This window comes from Eucyclogobius newberryi, unplaced genomic scaffold, assembly GCF_026437365.1.
Source record: "Eucyclogobius newberryi isolate DKJ021-1_F unplaced genomic scaffold, fEucNew1.0.hap1 SCAF_5, whole genome shotgun sequence".
NCBI lineage: Eukaryota > Metazoa > Chordata > Actinopteri > Gobiiformes > Gobiidae > Eucyclogobius > Eucyclogobius newberryi.
This window is the reverse complement of record NW_027316167.1, coordinates 31,040,834-31,061,948: the sequence shown is the minus strand read 5'-3', so window position 1 is coordinate 31,061,948 and position 21,115 is coordinate 31,040,834. Positions and strand designations below refer to the sequence as shown.

The window sequence follows — 21,115 nt, the reverse complement described above, 5'->3', positions numbered from 1 at the left end:
GCTTCTCCTCTGCACATGCGCAGTTAGGACAAAACCTGCAAACATCCAAGATTCCCACACAGGTTTGTGTTGGTAGTTTGATGCTGTGTTGTCCTCAGAGCGCATGTGAAGGCCTCTAAAACAAGCTGTTGCACATGTTGGAGAGCGATGCATGAAGGGGCCTCCGAACGCAGAAAGAGAATGAAAAGGGATGAGAGAAGAAGAATCAAGCTTCCCGCAGTACTGCTCAGTGCCTATAGAGGCCGCTAAAAGACACTCTGCCTTTCAACCAAGCTTCAGCAGCAGCAGAAGTGAGGAGGAAACAGGCTCTCTTTTAAGGCGTATAGAGTGACCTCCACATGCTCAACATAATTCTGAAACTGGTCAGGCCAGAGCTGCCTTTTCTTTGTCATATGAAAGCCTTTATTTTTGTGTAGAACCTTTAACATTCCTCTCTGGACTAAATCTCTTTTTAAAGCCCTCTTACTGTGCTAAAACACTTTGAACAATGCGTCTGGTTTAAATGTTGAATGGACAATTTTTTTGGCCCAAATCTGAGTCTTATTTCCTCGTGGCGTGGACGGTCGATTAGTCCTGCCACGTATCAATCATAAAACGCACCTACCGCTCACCTGCAGCCTCGTGCAACTCGTCCCCATGAGCAGCAGGTTTCCGCGTGTCTAAGCGCATTGATCTATCATAATATAGTTCCCTCAGTGTACAGGACAAAATGAAGACGGAGAAAGACAGTTCGAGCTGACTCAGAAGAAGTCGGAAATCTACGGGAGACGAGAGATGCGATGCGATCCGTCGCGCTAATAAACAAACACGTGTGTGTTGTATCAGTCGCACGGGGGAGTGCGCATGCGCACTTCCACCTGCGTTCTCAAATCGCCGAAAAATCGTCCATTGCACCTTTAACCACTGTAAAATAAAGAAATATGCACAGAAAAAATCTAGTTAGTGGGTGTGCTATGCAAAGGTCCCCTGCTGTTCTACATTATCTGCTATGAAAATATTCAATTTCTACATTATTATTTTTATGAGGGCACAGCAGTGTGACAAATGCTCAAAAAGCCAACTTTGCAGGATCAAACACAAAACTGAAGCTGAGATTTCAAATAACCAGCTATTTGTGATAAAACCAGATTCCAGTTCGGAACAGACTGCCATTTCACAACTTTATAAGGTCGATTTTTGAAAATGTCATGTTCTACTGTGGGACGTTCGGCCCTTTCCGAAAAATATATTTTAGTAAAACTATTGACATGTTCTGCTCTCTTCTCTGCAGACGCTGCATAAGAGCCAGGGAACAAATCATCTTAACCTTTAAGCCATTGTCTTTAGAGAGCGAGAGAAAGAGAGAGAGAACAAGGGCTGGAGAGAGAGCGAGAGAGAGAGAGCATAAAAGAAAGAGAGAAAGAAAGAGTGAGAGAACGAGGGAGAGAGAGAGAGAAAGAGAGATACCAAAAGAGAGAGAGCTAGAGAAAGAGAGCGAGAACAAAGGAGAGAGGGAGAGGGCAAAGGAGAGAGAAAGAGCGAGACCATAAGAGAAAGAGAAAGAGAGCGAGAACAAAGGAGAGAGGGAGAGGGCAAAGGAGAGAGAAAGAGAGAGACCATAAGAGAAAGAGAAAGAGAGCGAGAACAAAGGAGAGAGGGAGAGGGCAAAGGAGAGAGAAAGAGAGAGACCATAAGAGAAAGAGCAAGAGAGCGAGAACAAAGGAGAGAGGGAGAGGGCAAAGGAGAGAGAAAGAGAGAGACCATAAGAGAAAGAGAAAGAGAGCGAGAACAAAGGAGAGAGGGAGAGGGCAAAGGAGAGAGAAAGAGAGAGACCATAAGAGAAAGAGCAAGAGAGCGAGAACAAAGGAGAGAGGGAGAGGGCAAAGGAGAGAGAAAGAGAGAGACCATAAGAGAAAGAGAAAGAGAGCGAGAACAAAGGAAAGAGGGAGAGGGCAAAGGAGAGAGAAAGAAAGGGAACAAGATAGAGAGAGAAACGAGAGAAAGCACAAACAAGAGAGAGCACATGAGAGAGAGAGAGAGTGACAGAGAGAGAGGAAGAGCATGAGAGAGAGAGAAAGAGAGAGCACCAGAGAGAGAAAGAAAGAGCGACAGAAAGGGAGAGGGAGAAAGAGCGAGACAGAAATAAACAAATGGAAACTAATAACACACTTTTATTCACTGTAAAAAGGATTGACCACACTAATGTAAACAAAGGCATTGTTCACACTTGATTGCTCTGAAAGTCTGTGCATCTGATTCCAGGAGCCCGTCTGGGCCCCGCCACGTGAACCTCCTCCTGCTTGTATCAGCGAACACAGGAATCGTGCATTGTTTTACACAAAAATAAAAAAAAATCATATTTAAGTAACAAGATTGTTCCTTTTCCCTCATTCTCCGCTTAAACGTTCCCGCTCAAGCGCCGATCCATGGCAAAAAGAAGCAAAAGTGGGCGGGGCGGAATAAGGTCAATGGAGCACATGTGGTCACGCTATCCCAGCATGCACCACCAAACTCCACAACTGCAGTGATGGTGGCAGGGAATCCATATTGAAACTAACGGGGGGCTTTTTGGCTTAAGTCCCAGATGTCAAAACCACCACCTACTGACAAACGTGATTGTATAATATAAAGCTACAGTTTACTGGGCAACGAGTTTCTGTATTGATTTCATAATCCTAAACAAGATCCACTCACTCTGCTATTTAGCACAAAAAATAGTATATTTTCTTCCTCCAAAGTCAGAATGATGCTACAAATTCAGCTTTTTTTGACTGCAGACCTTTCTCTAAAAATACCTAAGCCTTTAACTGACAAATACTGATACATCCAGCCCTAAATTCAGTGTTTCGCGCTGTTTCTACACAAAAAAAAGTATGGCGAGGAGGAGCCGTCCAACGTATTTGTCACCCCAGCTGCCTGCGGCTCCCTCATATCCATTACAAAAATCTATAATTCTGTCCTTCCACGACCAAGGGGAGTGTGGGAAAAGTGAAATATTAATCAAAAACGCACACGGTCCACCTGCCGCCAGCATCTGTCTGAACATTTCTCCAGCTGGCACAAACTAAATACCAAGCGAGACTACCCGAAGCGTGGCTCTGGAGCGCTTCTCCCCGTGCGAGCGCTTGGACATGCGGGTAATGCGGTTCCGTCTCGTTAGCGGCGATAATAGACAGTCTTCCTGCGTGTGCTAAGTGCTAATTTGTCCCGGGGCTTCGCAACAACATCACAGATAAGTGGAGAGAGACTATTTTGTCCCCGTGTAAAATATGAGCCCCCGTAATCAGCGCTAAAAGGCAAGAAGAGACCAGCAGTTATATTAATGAGGCCCTTAATGCGTCCGTGCCATTAGTTACGTATGCACAAGCGATAGTAGCGTGGGCGGACGTTTAGAGAGGAAATAAAGATAACAGACGGGACGGAATTCAGACTGAAAGGGCCACGTTTTGAATGACGAGAGAAGGATATGTGTGTCTCTCACTGTGATGTTGAACCAAAATTAAAACAAGTGTCAAACTAAGTATAAGATTGGCCTAAAACACTGTCAAATTATCTGAAATGTTATAGTTGGACCAGATTCTAAAACCAAATTCAATGTTGGCGGTGGAAAGTGGTGGAAAGTAGGATTAAAGGATTGAAAAGTAAAAGTACTTTTCTTGCCTGGTTTACATCACCTGAAATGGCTGAGGGATCATAGTTCATAGTTTGAGTCGACATCCCAACTTTGTGCAAACAAAAATATATACCGTAAATAGAAACTGCTAAAAACAAAAAAGCAAAATTGAGTTAAAAAATCCAAATCATTACTTTTCACACTAGATCTCAGTTTGAAATACTTTAAGATCTTACTCTAAACGTACATTTTAAAGCCAGTACTTGAAAACTTTTACTTCATTCAACACTGGAGTCGTCTTTATTTACAGGTTGTGAACACATTTTCATGTATTTAAAGTTTACTGTTGACAGAAAGTGACACAAACAAAACATATTCCGGATCTTCACTCAAAGCATAATTATAACTAACATTATAATATACTAAAACTTACTAAAGAAGGTTCTCAAAAGAAGAAATATTTGACTGGGTTTGCTTTGGCCTAAACTCGAGACAAACACCCGACATTGAAGTTGTGGTTAATGTTTTATTAAAAACTGATGATGATTGTGGTCATTTCGCAGCACTACATTTGCTTTATGAAATGACTAACAGTTTTCTCACTTAAGGCTATTTTTAGTGACAGACTTTGATTTCCGGAGTTCTTTTAAGGACAGAATAGTTTGACTTCGATGAGGGCGACTGGCACTATAATAAGCAGCACCACAGCAGGAACAAAATACTACAAGACCAACAGAGGAGCAGGTGAAGACCCAGGTATGGTACGGGCCCAGGTCTGGTACGGGCCCAGGTCTGGTAAAGGCCCAGGTCTGGTACGGGCCCAGGTCTGGTACGGGCCCAGGTCTGGTACGGGCCCAGGTCTGGTAAAGGCCCAGGTCTGGTACGGGCCCAGGTCTGGTACGGGCCCAGGTCTGGTAAAGGCCCAGGTCTGGTACGGGCCCAGGTCTGGTACGGGCCCGGGTCTGGTACGGGCCCGGGTCTGGTACGGGCCCGGGTCTGGTACGGGCCCGGGTCTGGTACGGGCCCGGGTCTGGTACTGGCCCGGGTCTGGTACTGGCCCGGGTCTGGTACGGGCCCGGGTCTGGTACGGGCCCAGCCTGTGGACGCCTGCAGGATCAGAACAGGTCTGAAGAGTTTAGCACAAATGAGTCGCAAACTTTGACACGGAATTGTCCAAAATTGTGGGTTAAAAAGAGCAGGCTCCCAGTCCTCGCCCGTTGCTCAGTCGCTTACGACAATAAAAACATGTTCAATTCAATTTATTTGTGTAATGCCCAAAATCACAACTGCAGTTGTCTCGGAGGGCGACATTAAAGAAAATATACTACTTGTTTACGGTGAAATGCAACTGAACAATATATAAAATAATGATATATATGTTCTAGTTTAATAATATCACTGGAACATAGCAATAATATAATAATATGATCTTTATCAAATCCTCGGTTCTGTCTGGTTTCAGTGTTTTTTGTGAATAAAACCAGAATCCACAGCTGGTCATTTACAGTGAATTGTGAAACATGTTACTCTTTTTCAAAAAAATATATAATCAAAGTTTAATCAAATTGTGTGTAGTAAAGCGTAATTGAGGGCTCACATGTCATAATCACATTAAAAATAAGTCGGTGTAATCCCTCATTCGTCCAGGCGTGTTCCATAGTAGAAAAAGCTTCAGTTGTAGTCATCTGGACTCAGTTAGAAAAAATAGACGTTTCGACTCTCATCCAAGAGTCATTGTCAATAAAAGAATTTAGATCGAGAACTCCGATATTTATACTATTCTGTGGTAAGTCCAGCCCATTGGGAGGAGCCTTCCTAAAGAGGAAAGAGTTGTTTGTTTCAACAGAAACTTACCCTCTTGGTATCTACCGAGCCTATTCAACCCTTTAATGGGCTCTTAGTCTCTCCTTTGTCTTTGTGAGACCCTGGCTCACCCACCCTGAGGACCTGATTAACATCTAACTGTCCTGGTACTGGTCCTCTACCTCTCCAGGGGTTCAGGATCCCATTGTAGACTACAGGAAGATTGAACCTTAGACCTCCGTTTCTGTTTAAAGAAGGTTTTTTCTTTTTTAACAAAAATAGCTTCCTTGACTCCTCTTTCAAACCATCTTTTCTCCCTGCTTAAAATCTTCACCTCACCGTCTTCATACGAGCGATTAGAGGCTTCAAGATAGAGATGCACGGCGCTCTGAGGTCCTGAACTAGTATTTCTTCTGTGCTGATAGAGCCTCTTGTGCAGAGGCTGTTTAGTCTCACCTATGTAACGTTTCTTTACAGCTTTCTTCACTGCATTGGATCGAATAAACTACATTGCTCTGTTTTTGAGTCGGCAACTTGTCCTTAGGATGAACCAGTTTTTGTCTTAAAGTGTTTCCTGGTTTAAAATAAACAGGGACTTCGTGTTGTCTAAAAATTCTCTGCAGTTTTTCCGACAGGCCAGACACATAAGGGATAGAAACACCCTTCCTTCTCTGTTCAGTTTCCCTTTTGTCCTGCTTCTTGGTTCTCTTCACTCTGTTGAGAGCCCAAGCGGGGTAACCACAGGCTGAGAGGGCATTTCGGACATGTTTTTCCTCTTTCTTCTTGCCCTCTGAGCTGGTGGGCACACCTTGAGCTCTGTGTTGTAAGGTTCTGATCACACCCAGCTTGTGCTGTAGTGGGTGGTTGGAACCAAAGAGCAGATACTGGTCCGTGTGTGTAGGTTTCCTATATACCTCTATTTGGAGTTTCCCGTCCTCTCCTCTGATCGTGGAACAATCAAGAAAGGCCAAGCGATTCTCCTTAGCGTCTTCTCTTGTAAACCTGATATGTGGGTCCACTGCATTGATGTGCTCTGAGAAACAAACAACTCTTTCTACTTCAGGAAGGCTCCTCCCAATGGGCGGGTCTTACCACAGAACAGTATTAATATCGGAGTTCTCGATCTAAATTCTTTTATTGACAATGACTCTTGGATGAGAGTCGAAACGTCTATTTTTTCTAACTGAGTCCAGATGACTACAACTGAAGCTTTTTCTACTATTAAAAATAAGCAATAAAATGGGCAAATTTGGAAAAAGGACAAACTTGCTTATCACATAAATGACTGTATAAAAAGAAGACTGTATAAAAAGAGACATTAAAGACTTTTGACTGAAGAATGATTATTTTTAAGGATGAGCATGTCACACAGACGTAACTGGACAGATGCTAACGCAGCGACTGATCCGCCTGCAGAATTTCTTTTGAATGCACTTAAACGGAGCAATTGTTCAAGACGTCTGAACTTTGAGCCAATCAGGACGATCAATCTCTTCCAGATGTTTTATTAATGACGTTCCTCCCTGATCAAAGCTTGGACTCTGCGTTTAGTGAACTCCTCATCAGACCTCAAACACACAGGGGAGCGCGGGCTAAAGATAAAACGCTCATTCACCGGCTCGTCACAGCAGGGGGTCATTAGCATAAATAAACCAGGAAATGAGGGAGGAAAGCTCATTATTTTTCTAAAGGGACAAGAGTATTATCATGTGTTGTTTGTAATGAATTGTATATCTAAATTAAATGTGCTGAATGGCTGTGATTAAGCTCTATTAAAAGGGTGTGTATAAAGTAAATGATTCATCCGCAATAGTTCATTAGGCAAAAAGCATTTAACCATTTCAAGCTTCTTCCTGTTCAGGATCACAGAAACAATACGAACAACGAATAAATAACAAATTAATAATCAAATGCAAACAGAATATTGATGTAATAAAAGGCAAATACTGTTAAACTTCTTTAAACATGGCTTATTGCTGTTTATTACTGCGATATTGATATTACCATTATTATTTTAATATCAAACAATACATTCTTGAGACTAAAATGTCTTAATTGACTACTCAGACTGTCAAAATAAAAGCTTAACATTGACAAAAAACTGAATTAAATTAAATAAATATTCAGGAAAATAATAAATACAATTTGCCCTATTCTTTTAAAAACACACATTTTCATTAAAAAACAAAGGAGAACATTGGTCTGTACTTGTATATCGAATATTGCATCACCAATATTGCGATATCGATACTTTTATGATACATTATGATCCCATATATTAAAAAAGGAGCAGTGTTTTGCTCATGACTCAATTCTCTTTCCATCACAATTGGTTATCACATGTGAACCCACTGTCCAGATACCTATAGCAGGGGTCTTGTGTGTGACATGTGAAGAGTCCATGGTACTGACCGAGCGTGAAGCCGGTCCGGGTAATGTGCCACTGTTAGCGTCTGTGTCCGTCTGTGCGTCATGTAGCTGAAGGTGTTACGTTAGCATAGGTGTACCACGTTGTTTGTTCTCTAATCCGTTATTATTTTAAATTGCATTTCTTTTTTCTCTATTTTGCATTTTTTTGGCTGGTGTGACTTATACTCCGGAGTGACTTATAGTCTGGAAAATACGGTGGTTGTTTTCACGTTTCAAAACAGTAAAAATCAGGTGCAGCAACATGGAATTCTTACTGAGAGTGTATATGTACGGACAAAACAGAAACTTGCACACACTTCCTTAAACGCTCTTGAGCTTAGATCGTCTTTCGTCTCGTCTCTGAAACTCTGATGTCCAAAGTCGTTGTAATCCCTCATTCGTCCAGGACTGATGCACTGACCACTCTTTTCTTCTTCAAGTTGTCCTTTCACAAACTCCATGGCTTTAATTGCCTCGATAGCTATCATTGTTTTTAGCTTCACACCAACTTGTCTTTGATTGGCAGCTGATGTATAGCGCCCTCTGCTGCTATTGATAAATGTCATGCCAAAGGGCAATTTTCAAAGCCTTTCAAAAACCCACATTATTTGGAGCTATACAGGAAATACCAAGGCTACTGTGACCACAGAAGTTTGATACAAAATAGGACTTTTAAGCAAGGTTGCCAAAACTTTTCAGCCCCTCCAGCTATAATTACATTCCCACATCTCTGGAAAGTATTTTGACCGATGTGGGGGGAAAAAATGGGCATCTTTCTGTCAGGTTTTCCTCATTAAAATCAACAGTGAGTGACAGTTTGAGTTTTGTGCCGGTCTAACGATGGACTCTGGCCACAGGTTGTATGTATATTTCAGAGGAGCTGTCAAAATGTGTCATGTTCTGGAGTGAATGTGCTCACCCGGAATCGAGGCAGCGGCGCAGAGAGTATGAAGCCCCGCCTCCGCAGGTACGGGAACAGTCGCTCCAAGGGCCCCAGGCGTCCCAGCCGCCGTCCCGGGCCGAGTCTGGGGCCACGTCTGAGCGGGGGAACCTGGAGACCTGCACAGAAACAGCACAAGTCCATTCGGTCATGGTCGCATTGAAAACACATCTAATCAGATTACTGCACATCAAATACACTGAATAAGAACAGCTCAGAAACGGCACAATCCCAAAAAAAGATCTTCTGCCTTTTTCTTGTGGAGCCAATTTACAGCCTGAAGTTTTCTCTAGACCTTCATAATTTAACTAAAAACTTGAGAAAACACATCTTAGAAAATCAACTTTGTCAACATTAGTCAAGCAAAATTGGCTTTGTAATTTTCACTTAAAAAATGTGCACTTTTTTTTATTTATTTTTTAGTAATTTTAGGAAGTCATTAAATAATAATAATAGTAAAATGGGGACAGTTTTTTGTGCACTTTACTGAGCTAATGTTAATAACGGGCTTGGTTAGTTGTAATCTTAATGTAATGTGTACTTTTTGCTACAGATGTAAAAGTAGTAGTAGCTAAATCTGGTGTAGATCATCTTTCTTTTGAAAAATAATTATATTGCAACCTGGTCTGTGACAAATAAAGACCAAACTAAACAACATGACTTAATTGTCTGTTACATGCAGTGATGGCTAACATTGTGTTTGGTTTGCTCATTAACATACAGTAGATTAGATTAGCCTTTATTGTCCCCATTGGTAAATCTGTCCTCTGCATTTGACCCATCTTTCCACCAGTGTCGCTGGGCCAGCCTGTCAGTGGGACCCATCTCCAGAGCTTGAGATGTGCTATTGATATGACATTTCCACGAGCATTTAAGGACATAAATGTGCTGATTCCTTTGTCTGTGTGGATTACTAATCATGTTTCCTTTACCTTGTGAAAACTCATGTGAACATCACCTTTGAAAATATGTTTTCTTTGCGACACGTCCCACACTGTTTGCATTTGCACCATTTGCAGTCATTTCTAAGTCAACATACACTGCTAAACCAAGAGGTGACTTTTCAAAAAGCCTTTTCAACAACCTCCAACCTCCAGCCTCCAGCCTCCATCCTCCAGCCTCCATCCTCCAGCCTCCAGCCTCCAGCCTCCAGCCTCCAGCCTCCAGCCTCCAGCCTCCAGCCTCACTCGCACACGGGCAAAGTGAAGTGTCTATTCCGAGGGAAACTAGAGGGAACATTCCTTTCAATTGAGCAACTGCCTCATTCATCAAACTGTGGGTGGGATCCCAGGCAACCGTATGAAGTCAGGTTAAATCTGATTTAGTCTTGGGTTGAATCTGGTTTAGTCTTGGATTAAATCTGGTTTAGTCCTGGGTTAAAGCTGGTTTAGTCCTGGGTTAAAGCTGAGTTAGTCCTGGGTTAAATATGGTTTAATCCTGGGTTAAAGCTGATTTAGTCCTGGGTTAAAGCTGGTTTAGTCCTGGGTTAAATCTGAGTTAGTCCTGGGTTAAATATGGTTTAATCCTGGGTTAAAGCTGATTTAGTCCTGGGTTGAATCTGGTTTAGTCCTGGGTTAAATATGGTTTAGTCCAAATTGAAATATGGTTTAGTCCAGGGTTAAATCTGGTTTAGTCCTGGATAAATATAAATTTCTAGCCTAAACAGTGTATTTGAACTTCACATAACTTAATTTATTCATGATTAAGTATGTACTGTAATATACCAATACAATTAGATAAATGTTGACTCAATGATAATTGATCCGTTTTTTGTCTTCACCATAATTACATTAAATTAAATCATAGCTATCTAAAATAAATACATCAATACATCAATAATGTCAAATACAATTGTAATGATCTGACAATTGGGGCTCTTATATCACTCAACTGTATTTGTTTTTTATTTGCCCAAACCACAGATTTGTCATATTTTGAGATATTCTGTGGTTAATCCCAGTTTCTCCATTGAAATCCCATAATTAAATTTAGATTGTGTGCGTCTATAGCACTAGAAATCGGCAAGGAGGTTTTATTTTGGGTACTGCGTGTAAAAAGTGCTTAAAATCCCACATTTTCACATATAAAACATCCACAGTGTCACTCTCCAGCTCCTCCACAGACACTCCATCTGCCTGACGAGGACCTCCCACTGAGTTCTCCCCTCACCAAAAGCTGTTCAGGAGAAACAATTGACCATTTACTATTGAAGTTGTTGTTTATTTATCTATTTTTGCATGGTAAATATAGTCGAATCCAACGCATACAGATAGTGCTACTGTATTTTCCCTAAATATGTTAAAGGTGCATTAGGTAACTTTACTAGAGAGTCTGCTTATGAATACATTTGTTATTACTGATAAAAAGGAAATAAATGCCTGTAAATCAAGTTATTATCGAGCAATGAAAACACCAAAATATATAAGAAAGGCATAATTCAGTCATAGCAATAACATCTCAATGACACACAACCCCCACCAGAAATGTTACGCACTCCATATGAAGAAAAAACATATGAAGAAAAAACATTAAAACATCAAATCAATCAGGAACTGAAAAGCACAGTATTGATGAGCGAAGCACAAAACACTGACCTGAGCTGAGAGAAGTTTGATTTTGTTCTAAACTATAACAATGAGTTCATTTGTTTCTGTTTCACTGAAATACACACATCTGATTGCACGGTTCTGTTTGAGTTTGGCTCTAAGCGTGATGGAGGGTGTGGTGACCAGACTCACTCTTCGTAAAGTAATAGTATTCTGTATTCTGGATCCCAGGCAATGCCATTGGTGCCTTTAACAGTCCATGTTGTTCCTGAATAAAGCGCTGATACAGAACTATGCAGTGATTAAAGAATGGTGGGACGTACTGCAAAGCTTTGGACAGAAGCAAGACCAGGTCTGCACCGGCTGCTGCAACAAAAGCTGGTTTCATCCCATTAGCTTAGCGCTAACCAAGCTAACTCCCATGATTGGTATTGAGAGAGAGACTTGCCGACACCATGTACACAGAAAGTATTCCAGAAAATGTTGTAAATTGTAATATTTTGATTAATATAAAGGTGTACTTTGTAACTTTTGTGGTTACAGGTCATATCTGTGGAGAGGCGACCCAGCTTACAGTTTTCTTAATTTTTGAAAGGGTTTTATTGGCCCTTATAGGCTTTGTATTGATAATGAGGATGAGTGCAGGAAAGACATGCATCAAATAGTCAGAGCAGGATTCAAACTCTGCAGCCGACTGCACGTGGCACCTGGCACATGTGCTGTCCACTCAGCCACCAAAGGCATAAAAAACATGTAATAATAATAAAGATGCTTGATTTCTACAGGACCTTTCAAGACACAAAAGCTCTTTACATTACAATATTTAGTCACTCCATTCTCACTGGTATTGTAGCCACAGCTGCCCTGGGGCTGACTGACAGAAGCAAGGCCCTCCACCACCAACACTCACTCATTCATACGGAGGCAAAAGGGGCAAAGTGTCTTGCCTAAAGAGAGCTATGACCGCGTCAAGTCCTAACCAGGACCATCTTATCTTCTGAGATTGACCAATGACCAAACCTAATTGTGTCATACATGTAATCATTTCGTTACTTCTCCACACTGCACAGAAACACAGTCATGATATTGTATTGAGTTTGATAAGAATAATATGGATTGGTCAGAGCGTGGATCAAACCAGATGCCTTAACCAACCCTCCACTCCACGTTTATCAGAACCTTTTTTATTCCAACGAGGAGCGTTCCTTTTATCAGAGCACATGGGCGTTTATTCCTCTGTGGCTGAGCTGATGCTTATTCAGCTGGTGTTGTAGCATGTCCCGTGTTAGCAGATCAGGTCGAGCGTAGGGAGCGAAGGCATGTGCATTGATCCAATCCCCGTGGTCCGGTCCAAACGAGCAGCAGGAGGAGGGGGAGAGGCCAGCGCTGCCGGCCCAAGGTCAGCTGCGAACGGCGAGCTGAACTCAAACCTGCCAGGCATGTCAAAAATGTTAATTCTGGTCGAGCGCGCATAAGTAACACTGTCAGAGTGGCTTCCAGTGCGCTGCTTTGTGTTCTGAAGATAATATGTTCCAAAGTCACATTTTACTGGGATGCCTTAATTTAACTACTGCCTTTTGAAAAGATGTGGACTAAAAAGGGATTACACAAAATTATGATATTTAGGAAAGAAGTATGGTTTTCAATTGATCAGAAGTAAAAAAATAATTAATAAATGATTGGGATTAGATGGTCACAACAAAATACTAAACCTTAGCATTCATTTTAAAGTATTCTGACTCTAGTGAGATAAATGTCAGGCGTGATTGACAATCAAGGACACACAGTCTGTCACTAACAGAACAAATATGGCTGCTTACGAAGAAGTAGAAAAAACTAAATTAAACTGAAAAACATTGCAGATTTCTACAGAATCAATGCATGATGCTCAAAACTCTGTTCATGTGACGTGAGAGAAGTTTGATTTTGTTTCAAATGATAAAAGACCCATGAGTTTCTCTGCTCTGTTAGCAATTGGCTCAAGGTGCTATTGTGGGAGTGGTGATCAGACTGATAACTGTGTAAAACTGTTAAATGCATGTTCAGGGAGTGACCCAGCACCTTATGTTCCATCACTTTTGAACATTGTTTATGCTAATCTATGTCTGTGCACTTTCTGATCAGTGACGTAAAGTTTCTGAATTTTCGAACCAGGACTCTATATATTTTACAGTCCAAACAACTGAGGATTTACTCTCTCTTACAAACGGAGACATTTTAGGATGAATGATGAGATAGACTTATCATAGTTTTTTTGAAATACGTGTTTAAAAGTTGGACTATTGACTGCAGTTTGCATCATTCTATGCTTCTGCGTCTTCTTCATTATGTAATGGTGCACCAGTTTGTATATTGTATAATGCACATTTTTATGGGTTTATGTGAACATCAGCATAGTTCATTGTTGTATATATTTATTCGTTTTTTTCCAATATGAAAGCCTGACCCTGTGCTCCTCCTATATGTGTCTATATGCATCCTATATATTTCTATATGCACCCTATATGTCTATATGCACCCTATATGTGTCTATAGGCACCCTATGTGTTTATATGCACCCTATGTGTCTGTATGCACCCTACGTGTCTATATGCACCCATTGTGTCTATATGCACCCTATGTGTCTATATGCATCCTATGTGTCTATATGCACCCTATGTGTCTATGTGCACCCTATATGTGTCTATATGCACCCTATCTGTGTCTATATCCACCCTATGTGTCTATATGCACCCTATGTGTCTATATGCACCCTATGTGTCTATATGCACCCTATGTGTCTATATGCACCCTATATGTGTCTATATGCGCCCTATGTGTTTATATGCACCCTATGTGTCTATATGCACCCTATGTGTCTACATGCACCCTATGTGTCTATATGCACCCTATGTGTCTATATGCACCCTATGTGTCTATATGCACCCTATGTGTCTATATGCACCCTATGTGTCTATATGCACCCTATATGTGTCTATATGCGCCCTATGTGTCTATATGCGCCCTATGTGTCTATATGCACCCTATGTGTGTCTATATGCACCCTATCTGTGTCTATATCCACCCTATGTGTCTATATGCACTCTATGTGTCTATATGCACCCTATGTGTCTATATGCACCCTATATGTGTCTATATGCGCCCTATGTGTCTATATGCGCCCTATGTGTCTATATGCACCCTATGTGTGTCTATATGCACCCTATCTGTGTCTATATCCACCCTATGTGTCTATATGCAGCCTATGTCTGTCTATATGCACCCTATGTGCCTATATGCACCCTATATGTGTCTATATGCACCCTATGTGTCTATATGCACCCTATATGTGTCTATATGCACCCTATGTGTTTATATGCACCCTATGTGTCTATATGCACCCTATGTGTCTATATGCAGCCTATGTCTGTTTATATGCACCCTATGTGTCTATATGCACCCTATGTGTCTACATGCACCCTATATGTGTCTATATGCACCCTATGTGTCTATATGCACCCTATGTGTCTATATGCACCCTATGTGTCTATATGCACCCTATGTGTCTATATGCACCCTATATGTGTCTATATGCACCCTATATGTGTCTATATGCACCCTATGTGTTTATATGCACCCTATATGTGTCTATATGCACCCTATATGTGTCTATATGCACCCTATGTGTTTATATGCACCCTATATGTGTCTATATGCACCCTATGTGTCTATATGCGCCCTATGTGTCTATATGCGCCCTATGTGTCTATATGCACCCTATATGTGTCTATATGCGCCCTATGTGTCTACATGCACCCTGAGGAAGGCTTGACAAAGCTGAAACGCTCAGTGCATTTTTTAAATGAACTAAGCCATGTTTAGATAAAGGCTTTTTAACTTTAACCCTCGGAGTGCCTGGGTGTTTTCAGCTGCCATGAGTGCATGTCTTTGGAAGACTAAAATGAGTATTTTTGCAACTGAAGATTTATATTAAATGTTTTATATTTTTTAGTTTTGAGGTTACACAGAAAATCCACCCCAATTTTTTTTTAAACTGTTAATTTGGTCCACATTTGCACTGATTCATTTTAGGTCAGTTAAATTAGAAAAGCCAATAAAAAACCCACTAAAAGTCCAATTTTAGGGTCCAGTTTGCAGTCCAAAAATCCTCTCAAGTCCTTTCTCACAGAGTTCTGGTGCAACACCGTGGAGCCTTTTCGGCCCGAGGTGACATCACTGACCCAGGGGAAGCCAATTTTCCTATTTTTGGGGACAGCGAGCCAGAAAAACCACTGCAGAGTTTCCATTGCAGCGCTCCATCACGGCCACTCCTGTCTGTTCTTTGTGCTCGCTGTTATCTGGGCTTTTAGCACCGGATAAGATGGCAGCGGGGTCAAAGTTCAAAGGCACTGGAGTAGATACAGTATAGAGCTAAACTAAAAGCGGGCATGGGGGCCAGGACAGGGGGCTGGGATAGTTTTACTGCACACAAACAAACAAAAAGACCTAAAAATTTCCAAAGGTGATGTGGATCTAAGCTTTTACTTGAGAAACGTTTGCTCTGCTTGACCCATTCTTCCCTTCCTCAATCGGGCAACTAGGTCCAGGTTTTTTACATCCTCTTGGAGGAGACAGTGGCTCAGGAGGATAGAGAAAGACACTCAGGAAGTGGACGGTTAGATCCCAGCTACTGTTCAGTGTCCCTTGGCAATCAACTTCCCTAATTGCTTGTGTTCACATATATTTTGCGCTTCAGGGGAAATGAATTAAACTGCCAGAAGGCGCAGTACCATCGCTCACCAGGGGAAGGTGATGTGCACTGTAGGAAGCAGCGTGTCAGCATGTTGGATGGAAATGAGAAGAAATGACGGCAGATTTTTATAAATATTTCATGAAATATGACGTTTTGGAGCAGCGAGTTTGACATGCTTTGCACCACCTCATGTTGCATATGCATATTTCTAAACTACATCACCACATGTCTCACCACACCTACTTTTGTTATGAACATATATTTGTGCTTTTAAACTTTACTTTGGTCTTTTTGCAGTCCAGGAGAGCTGTAGGACTGGACGTTTACTGCACTGAGACCTGATTTTAGTGGACCAGGAGGCTGTTTCATAAAACATGCTCAGTAAAGTCAGACTCACTGCCCGACTTCTCTCGTGACTGAACATAAACACAGGAGTTCAAGCTTAGTCCGTTTCACCAGTCTCATTCAGGACTTTCCCAGCCGCACTCACAGTCCACGAGGAGCAAAGATACGGACCTCTCAATCTACTGAGAATGAAAGACTGCAGACAGGACACGACCACCTCCACCAAAACACCTTTAGGACATGAAGACACGGCCTTGTCAGAGGAGAGGAGAGAGAAGGAGTGAACAGGAAACCTTACAGCAAGTACTGCTCTGCACGTATTTTACTGTTACAAAGGCACAGGCTCAAGAATAAAACCTATGCTCACTAATGTGCTGCTCATATTAGGTCATTTATCACTTATCAATGTTCAAAGGATCAAATTATATCTATTAATTGGTGTTTGAACAATAAATAAGCCTATATCTATCGGCCATTCTCAGTGACATCACATTATTTTTGAACTGGGTGTCAAAAAGCTAACAATTAAACTGTTGTTTCTCTCATTCAGACCCGAGGATGCAATTTTAGCCAGATTTTCCTCGCCCGTCAGTCTCAGTCCTCTGTAGTTGAAGACAAGTCATCTACGAAGTTTGCCTTGTCTACTTTTTCTGTGTTGTATTTAAAATGTAGATAAATGTAACTATTTTAATCAATGTATTGCAATAATGATATAATAAGGCCTCAGGCTGTCAGCAGCTGCTTCGATCTCGTCGTGTGGAGCTGTTACAACTGGACGTTCACTGCAGAAAGACATGACAAAAGCCCAGTAACACGCATTTAACATGTAAACTGGGCTAAAACGTTCTACTTTTATCTTTTTAGAAACGAGAGATGCATAAACAATGGCAGCAGCGAGGCATGTAGGAATATTTCTGCCTAAAAAACAAATGTATAACATGAAAAAAACTCCAAAACTACAAGATACATTTCCCTTAACTTTTGTGACAATGTAGCACTGCTAAATAATAAGACACATCGATTAATCTACTTTCAATTATGATTAAGATTCTGCGGCAAACTAATTATCAGGAAACAATTACAGAGCTGCGTGTCGGGATCAGCGCTTCATTTCTAACGAGGGAGGATCGTTGGACACTAAATTATCTGTGATGCTCCAGGACCCCAGTGTGAGCAGAGCAGTCAGAGCAGAGACAGCAGCACATCCATCAAACGCAGGACTAATTGTTTCACTAATAATATGCCTCTATAGATACTCTAGCTTGTCGTACTGTTTTAAAAATGTAGGCGCATCTGGGAACAGGCGCGTGACAGTGTTATTAAGGTTTTTGCTGGTCCAATCATGAATCTCAATAGAAGAAGACAATTCCTCTACATAATTCCGTATCATTCAACAGCAAATACCTCCTCTTTTAGTTTAGAGCCGTTTCTGCTGATGTCCGTGCTGTTTCTCAGTAGAGCCGCAAAATTACTCACTAATCGAAATCGTACTTTGAATAGACACAATTAGCAAAATAGCAAAGGCTGCAATTCTTCTAGGTGCCGTCATTTCCTCCACAAACAAAATATTCTGTTTTGTTCTGCACTGTACAAACTCATTCGGAAGTATGGGTGATTCTTTCATTTGTTTGCCAGTTCATAGAGTCGTTTCTCTCTGTTTGTGGGTTATTCTTGATGCGTTTGAATTGTCAACTTTGAACAGAATCATTAAAAGGTAAATCACAAATCTAATTCTAATCGCAATACTGGCCATGGAAAAATTGCAATTAGATATTTTTCCCAGTCCTATTAGTTTTTATCTATCTATTTTTTTTTAAGAATAATTCTTGTAAAGTGTAAAGTGTCGGAAAAGGCCAGACAACATATTGTTCTGGCTTGGGACAGATACAAATAAAACCGTATTTTCCGAACTATAACCAAAAAATGCATAATAGAGAAGAAAAAAACATATATAAGTCGCACTGGAGTATGAAACGTGGTTGCAAGTGTGAAAATAACAAATAATATCACATATAAGTCGCTCTGGAGTATAAGTATATAAGTATAAATATAAGTATAAGTCGCACCCCGGCCAAAACTATGAAAAAAGGTGCGACTTATAGAAAAAACAGCTTGGATTTATATTTCTTTTAAAAAATGAGGCTTCTCAATCTCGTCTCTCTTTATATACGTCCGTTAGTAACGCATCACACTCGATGGTAGTAAGCCTAGAATGTAGCCACAAACGCCCTGAGGCTGACAAACAGAACACAACTGCTAATCCGCGGCAACGGCCTCTTCGGGCAGCAACGATCTCTCGCACTAAAATCACATTCATACATTAGTCATACAATAGTCATGCCTGAGGACAGTGTAAACAAAATATTAAAAGTATATTCCCCCTATTTTCACACCGCAAAATGTTGAAGCACGTGTTTATATCTAAGTAAGTGTCCAGCTCGCACACGCCGTTTGGCACATCGTTAAAATCCACACGCGTTCATTTTAGGCTCGTGCAGTGTTTTAGAACAGCTTTTTTCAGACTGTGAAAAGTGAAACCGCGGTGGACCACCCAAGCGCAGCCAATCAGAGCGCTGCTTTCAGTTCTTACACGTTAATGAATGACGTGCTATAGTATTTTCACACGCAGGCAACACACGATTGTCTCATTCTTGTAAAAAAAACACGGAACACGGAAGTTTTTACCAAAAAGTCAAACGGCATTTGAAAGTCTGAGCTTTACATACAACATTTGAAGGAGGCAGAGCCAAGCAGGGGAAAAGAAATCATTAAGTTCTCTTCCCAAAAGCGTTGACTCCAGAGCTCGTGTGTTTTTTTAAAAGTGTCTCTCAGGACCACAGAGCAAAAGCATGTCGTTTTTCATTTCACAGTCCAAGTGCTCGACAGTCACCCGTAAAAATGTGTCATGAAATTATAATGAAAACTCCATATTGGTTAAAAAACTGATGATTTCAATGTGGATTTTATGGTATTTGTTTGCCGTAATTAAAGACAGAAACAGCGCGGCCAGTCGGATTCGTCATGCTTTGTCTGACCTTTCACAAACATTCAAATAAACAGAATGAATAAAAGATATTTGGGGTATTATGCACTGAAAATAAATAATGTATTCTAAGGTGCACAGCCACGTTAACTAAATATGACCTATCTAGTGTGTTTTGGAGTGTTTTGGTTAGCTTGAAGAAAAAGAATATCCTCTATATGTCCATAAAATGTGTATAAATAATGCAATATAATGCAAACATTCACTCTAGACAAAGTGGCTGAAGTGTCTAAGGGCGACAAAACTAACATTTAAAAGTCGATTTTGATACCAATTATTCTCGATAGACTCTCAATACCAATTTTAATACAAAAATAATAACCAAAACGCTCTTCTTAAGGTCAAGGCTTTAGACAGTAGACTGACATTTTCAACACAAAATAATTATGCTTTCTTTATTAAATATTGTAGTTGTATTTTAGTTCTGATCAAAATAATTCCAGTGGTACAGCGTGAAATGGGGGTGAGATCAGGGAAGGACATTGCAGCAAACTGTCGAGAGCCCAATTCGAACTCACAACACATGGAGTGCACTTGTGCTATCCACTCTGCCACCAACCGGCATTCGATACTTGTTCAAATAATGTTTTAGTTGTGATACTAGTTTGAATATCGATTAATATCACATTTTTGATATTATAGAGCAGGGGTCCCCAACCTTTTTTGCACCACGGACCGGAATAATATAGTTTTTTTTTTTTCAGATAAATATGGCAAAAATAGGTGCATAAAAATTACAACTCCCCAAACAAAGTTGTTGCATCAAATATATGTTTAAGACCACCATCATTTGCGATCTCCTACAGCTGATCCTCTTGTTGCACAGACATTCTCGATTCGCCCGGTTTAATCACAAATGGGTCGCGGATCCATTCACGCACAGTTTGCGGATCTTTCGTGCAGGGGAAGTAGCGCTCAAACTCTTTTAAAAGCACAAACAGGTGATCGTGCAGCAGCTGGAGAATGCTGGCCCAGGAGACGTGTCCTCCAAAATCCCCGCTAATGTTTGGAACATGTCATATATCCCTCGATCCACTCGCCGCTGCAGTTTTGAAGGTTTCATTGCCTCGTTAGCTAGCTTTACCCCACTATTATGCAGAGCGGACTCGGTGCGTGAGAGTCACCTCTAGCGACAAACCCGTATTTTAAGTAGGACTTCTGGTATTGTCTATTAAATTTAGCTTTCTTTTTCTTGGAGGTCCTGGGCTCCTTGTCTGGCTCCTCGTCTGCTCCTCATTAGGCCTTTTCCCCTTTGCAAAAACGTTCTCCAAAGACTTTTGTTTTTTACTCATTTTCGCTGGCTTGTGGTTCTACTTTTGAGCAGCGTGTTTGATGCGACGCATCCGCGATGACGTATCATGTATAATGCACGTATCAGTTATGTTCTCACGCAGGGCAAGACCAGAGATATAATATACTGCCATTATATTTAATGGATTTCATTGGCAATTTCCTATCATGCGTTTCATGATATATCCACAGACGAGCTTATTGACATTTCGTGTCATGAGGGACAGGCCAAAGTCACGTCGGAGAAGATGCTGTCACTGATAGATTATTTGTACGGCCCGGTAGCAAACTCGCTGCGGACCGGTACCAGTCCCCGGCCCGGTGGTTGGGGACCCCTGCTTCAGAGTCACTGCCGCTAACCAGGCCCAACCTTTTAGAGTTATGTTTTATCATTTACATTGAGAAGGACTCTTGG

The 21,115-nt window shown here is 41.1% G+C and overlaps 1 protein-coding gene across 1 annotated transcript in view; it reads right to left on the bottom strand.

Annotated features, from left to right (window-relative positions):
- adamtsl3 (ADAMTS-like 3) overlaps positions 1–21,115 on the bottom strand; it is a 194,906-nt gene that overhangs the window by 39,323 nt on the left and 134,468 nt on the right. Inside the window, exon 3 of the mRNA XM_072465424.1 lies at positions 8,724–8,863. Coding sequence (XP_072321525.1) covers positions 8,724–8,863 — 140 coding nt within the window. The remainder of the gene's footprint in view (positions 1–8,723; positions 8,864–21,115) is intronic.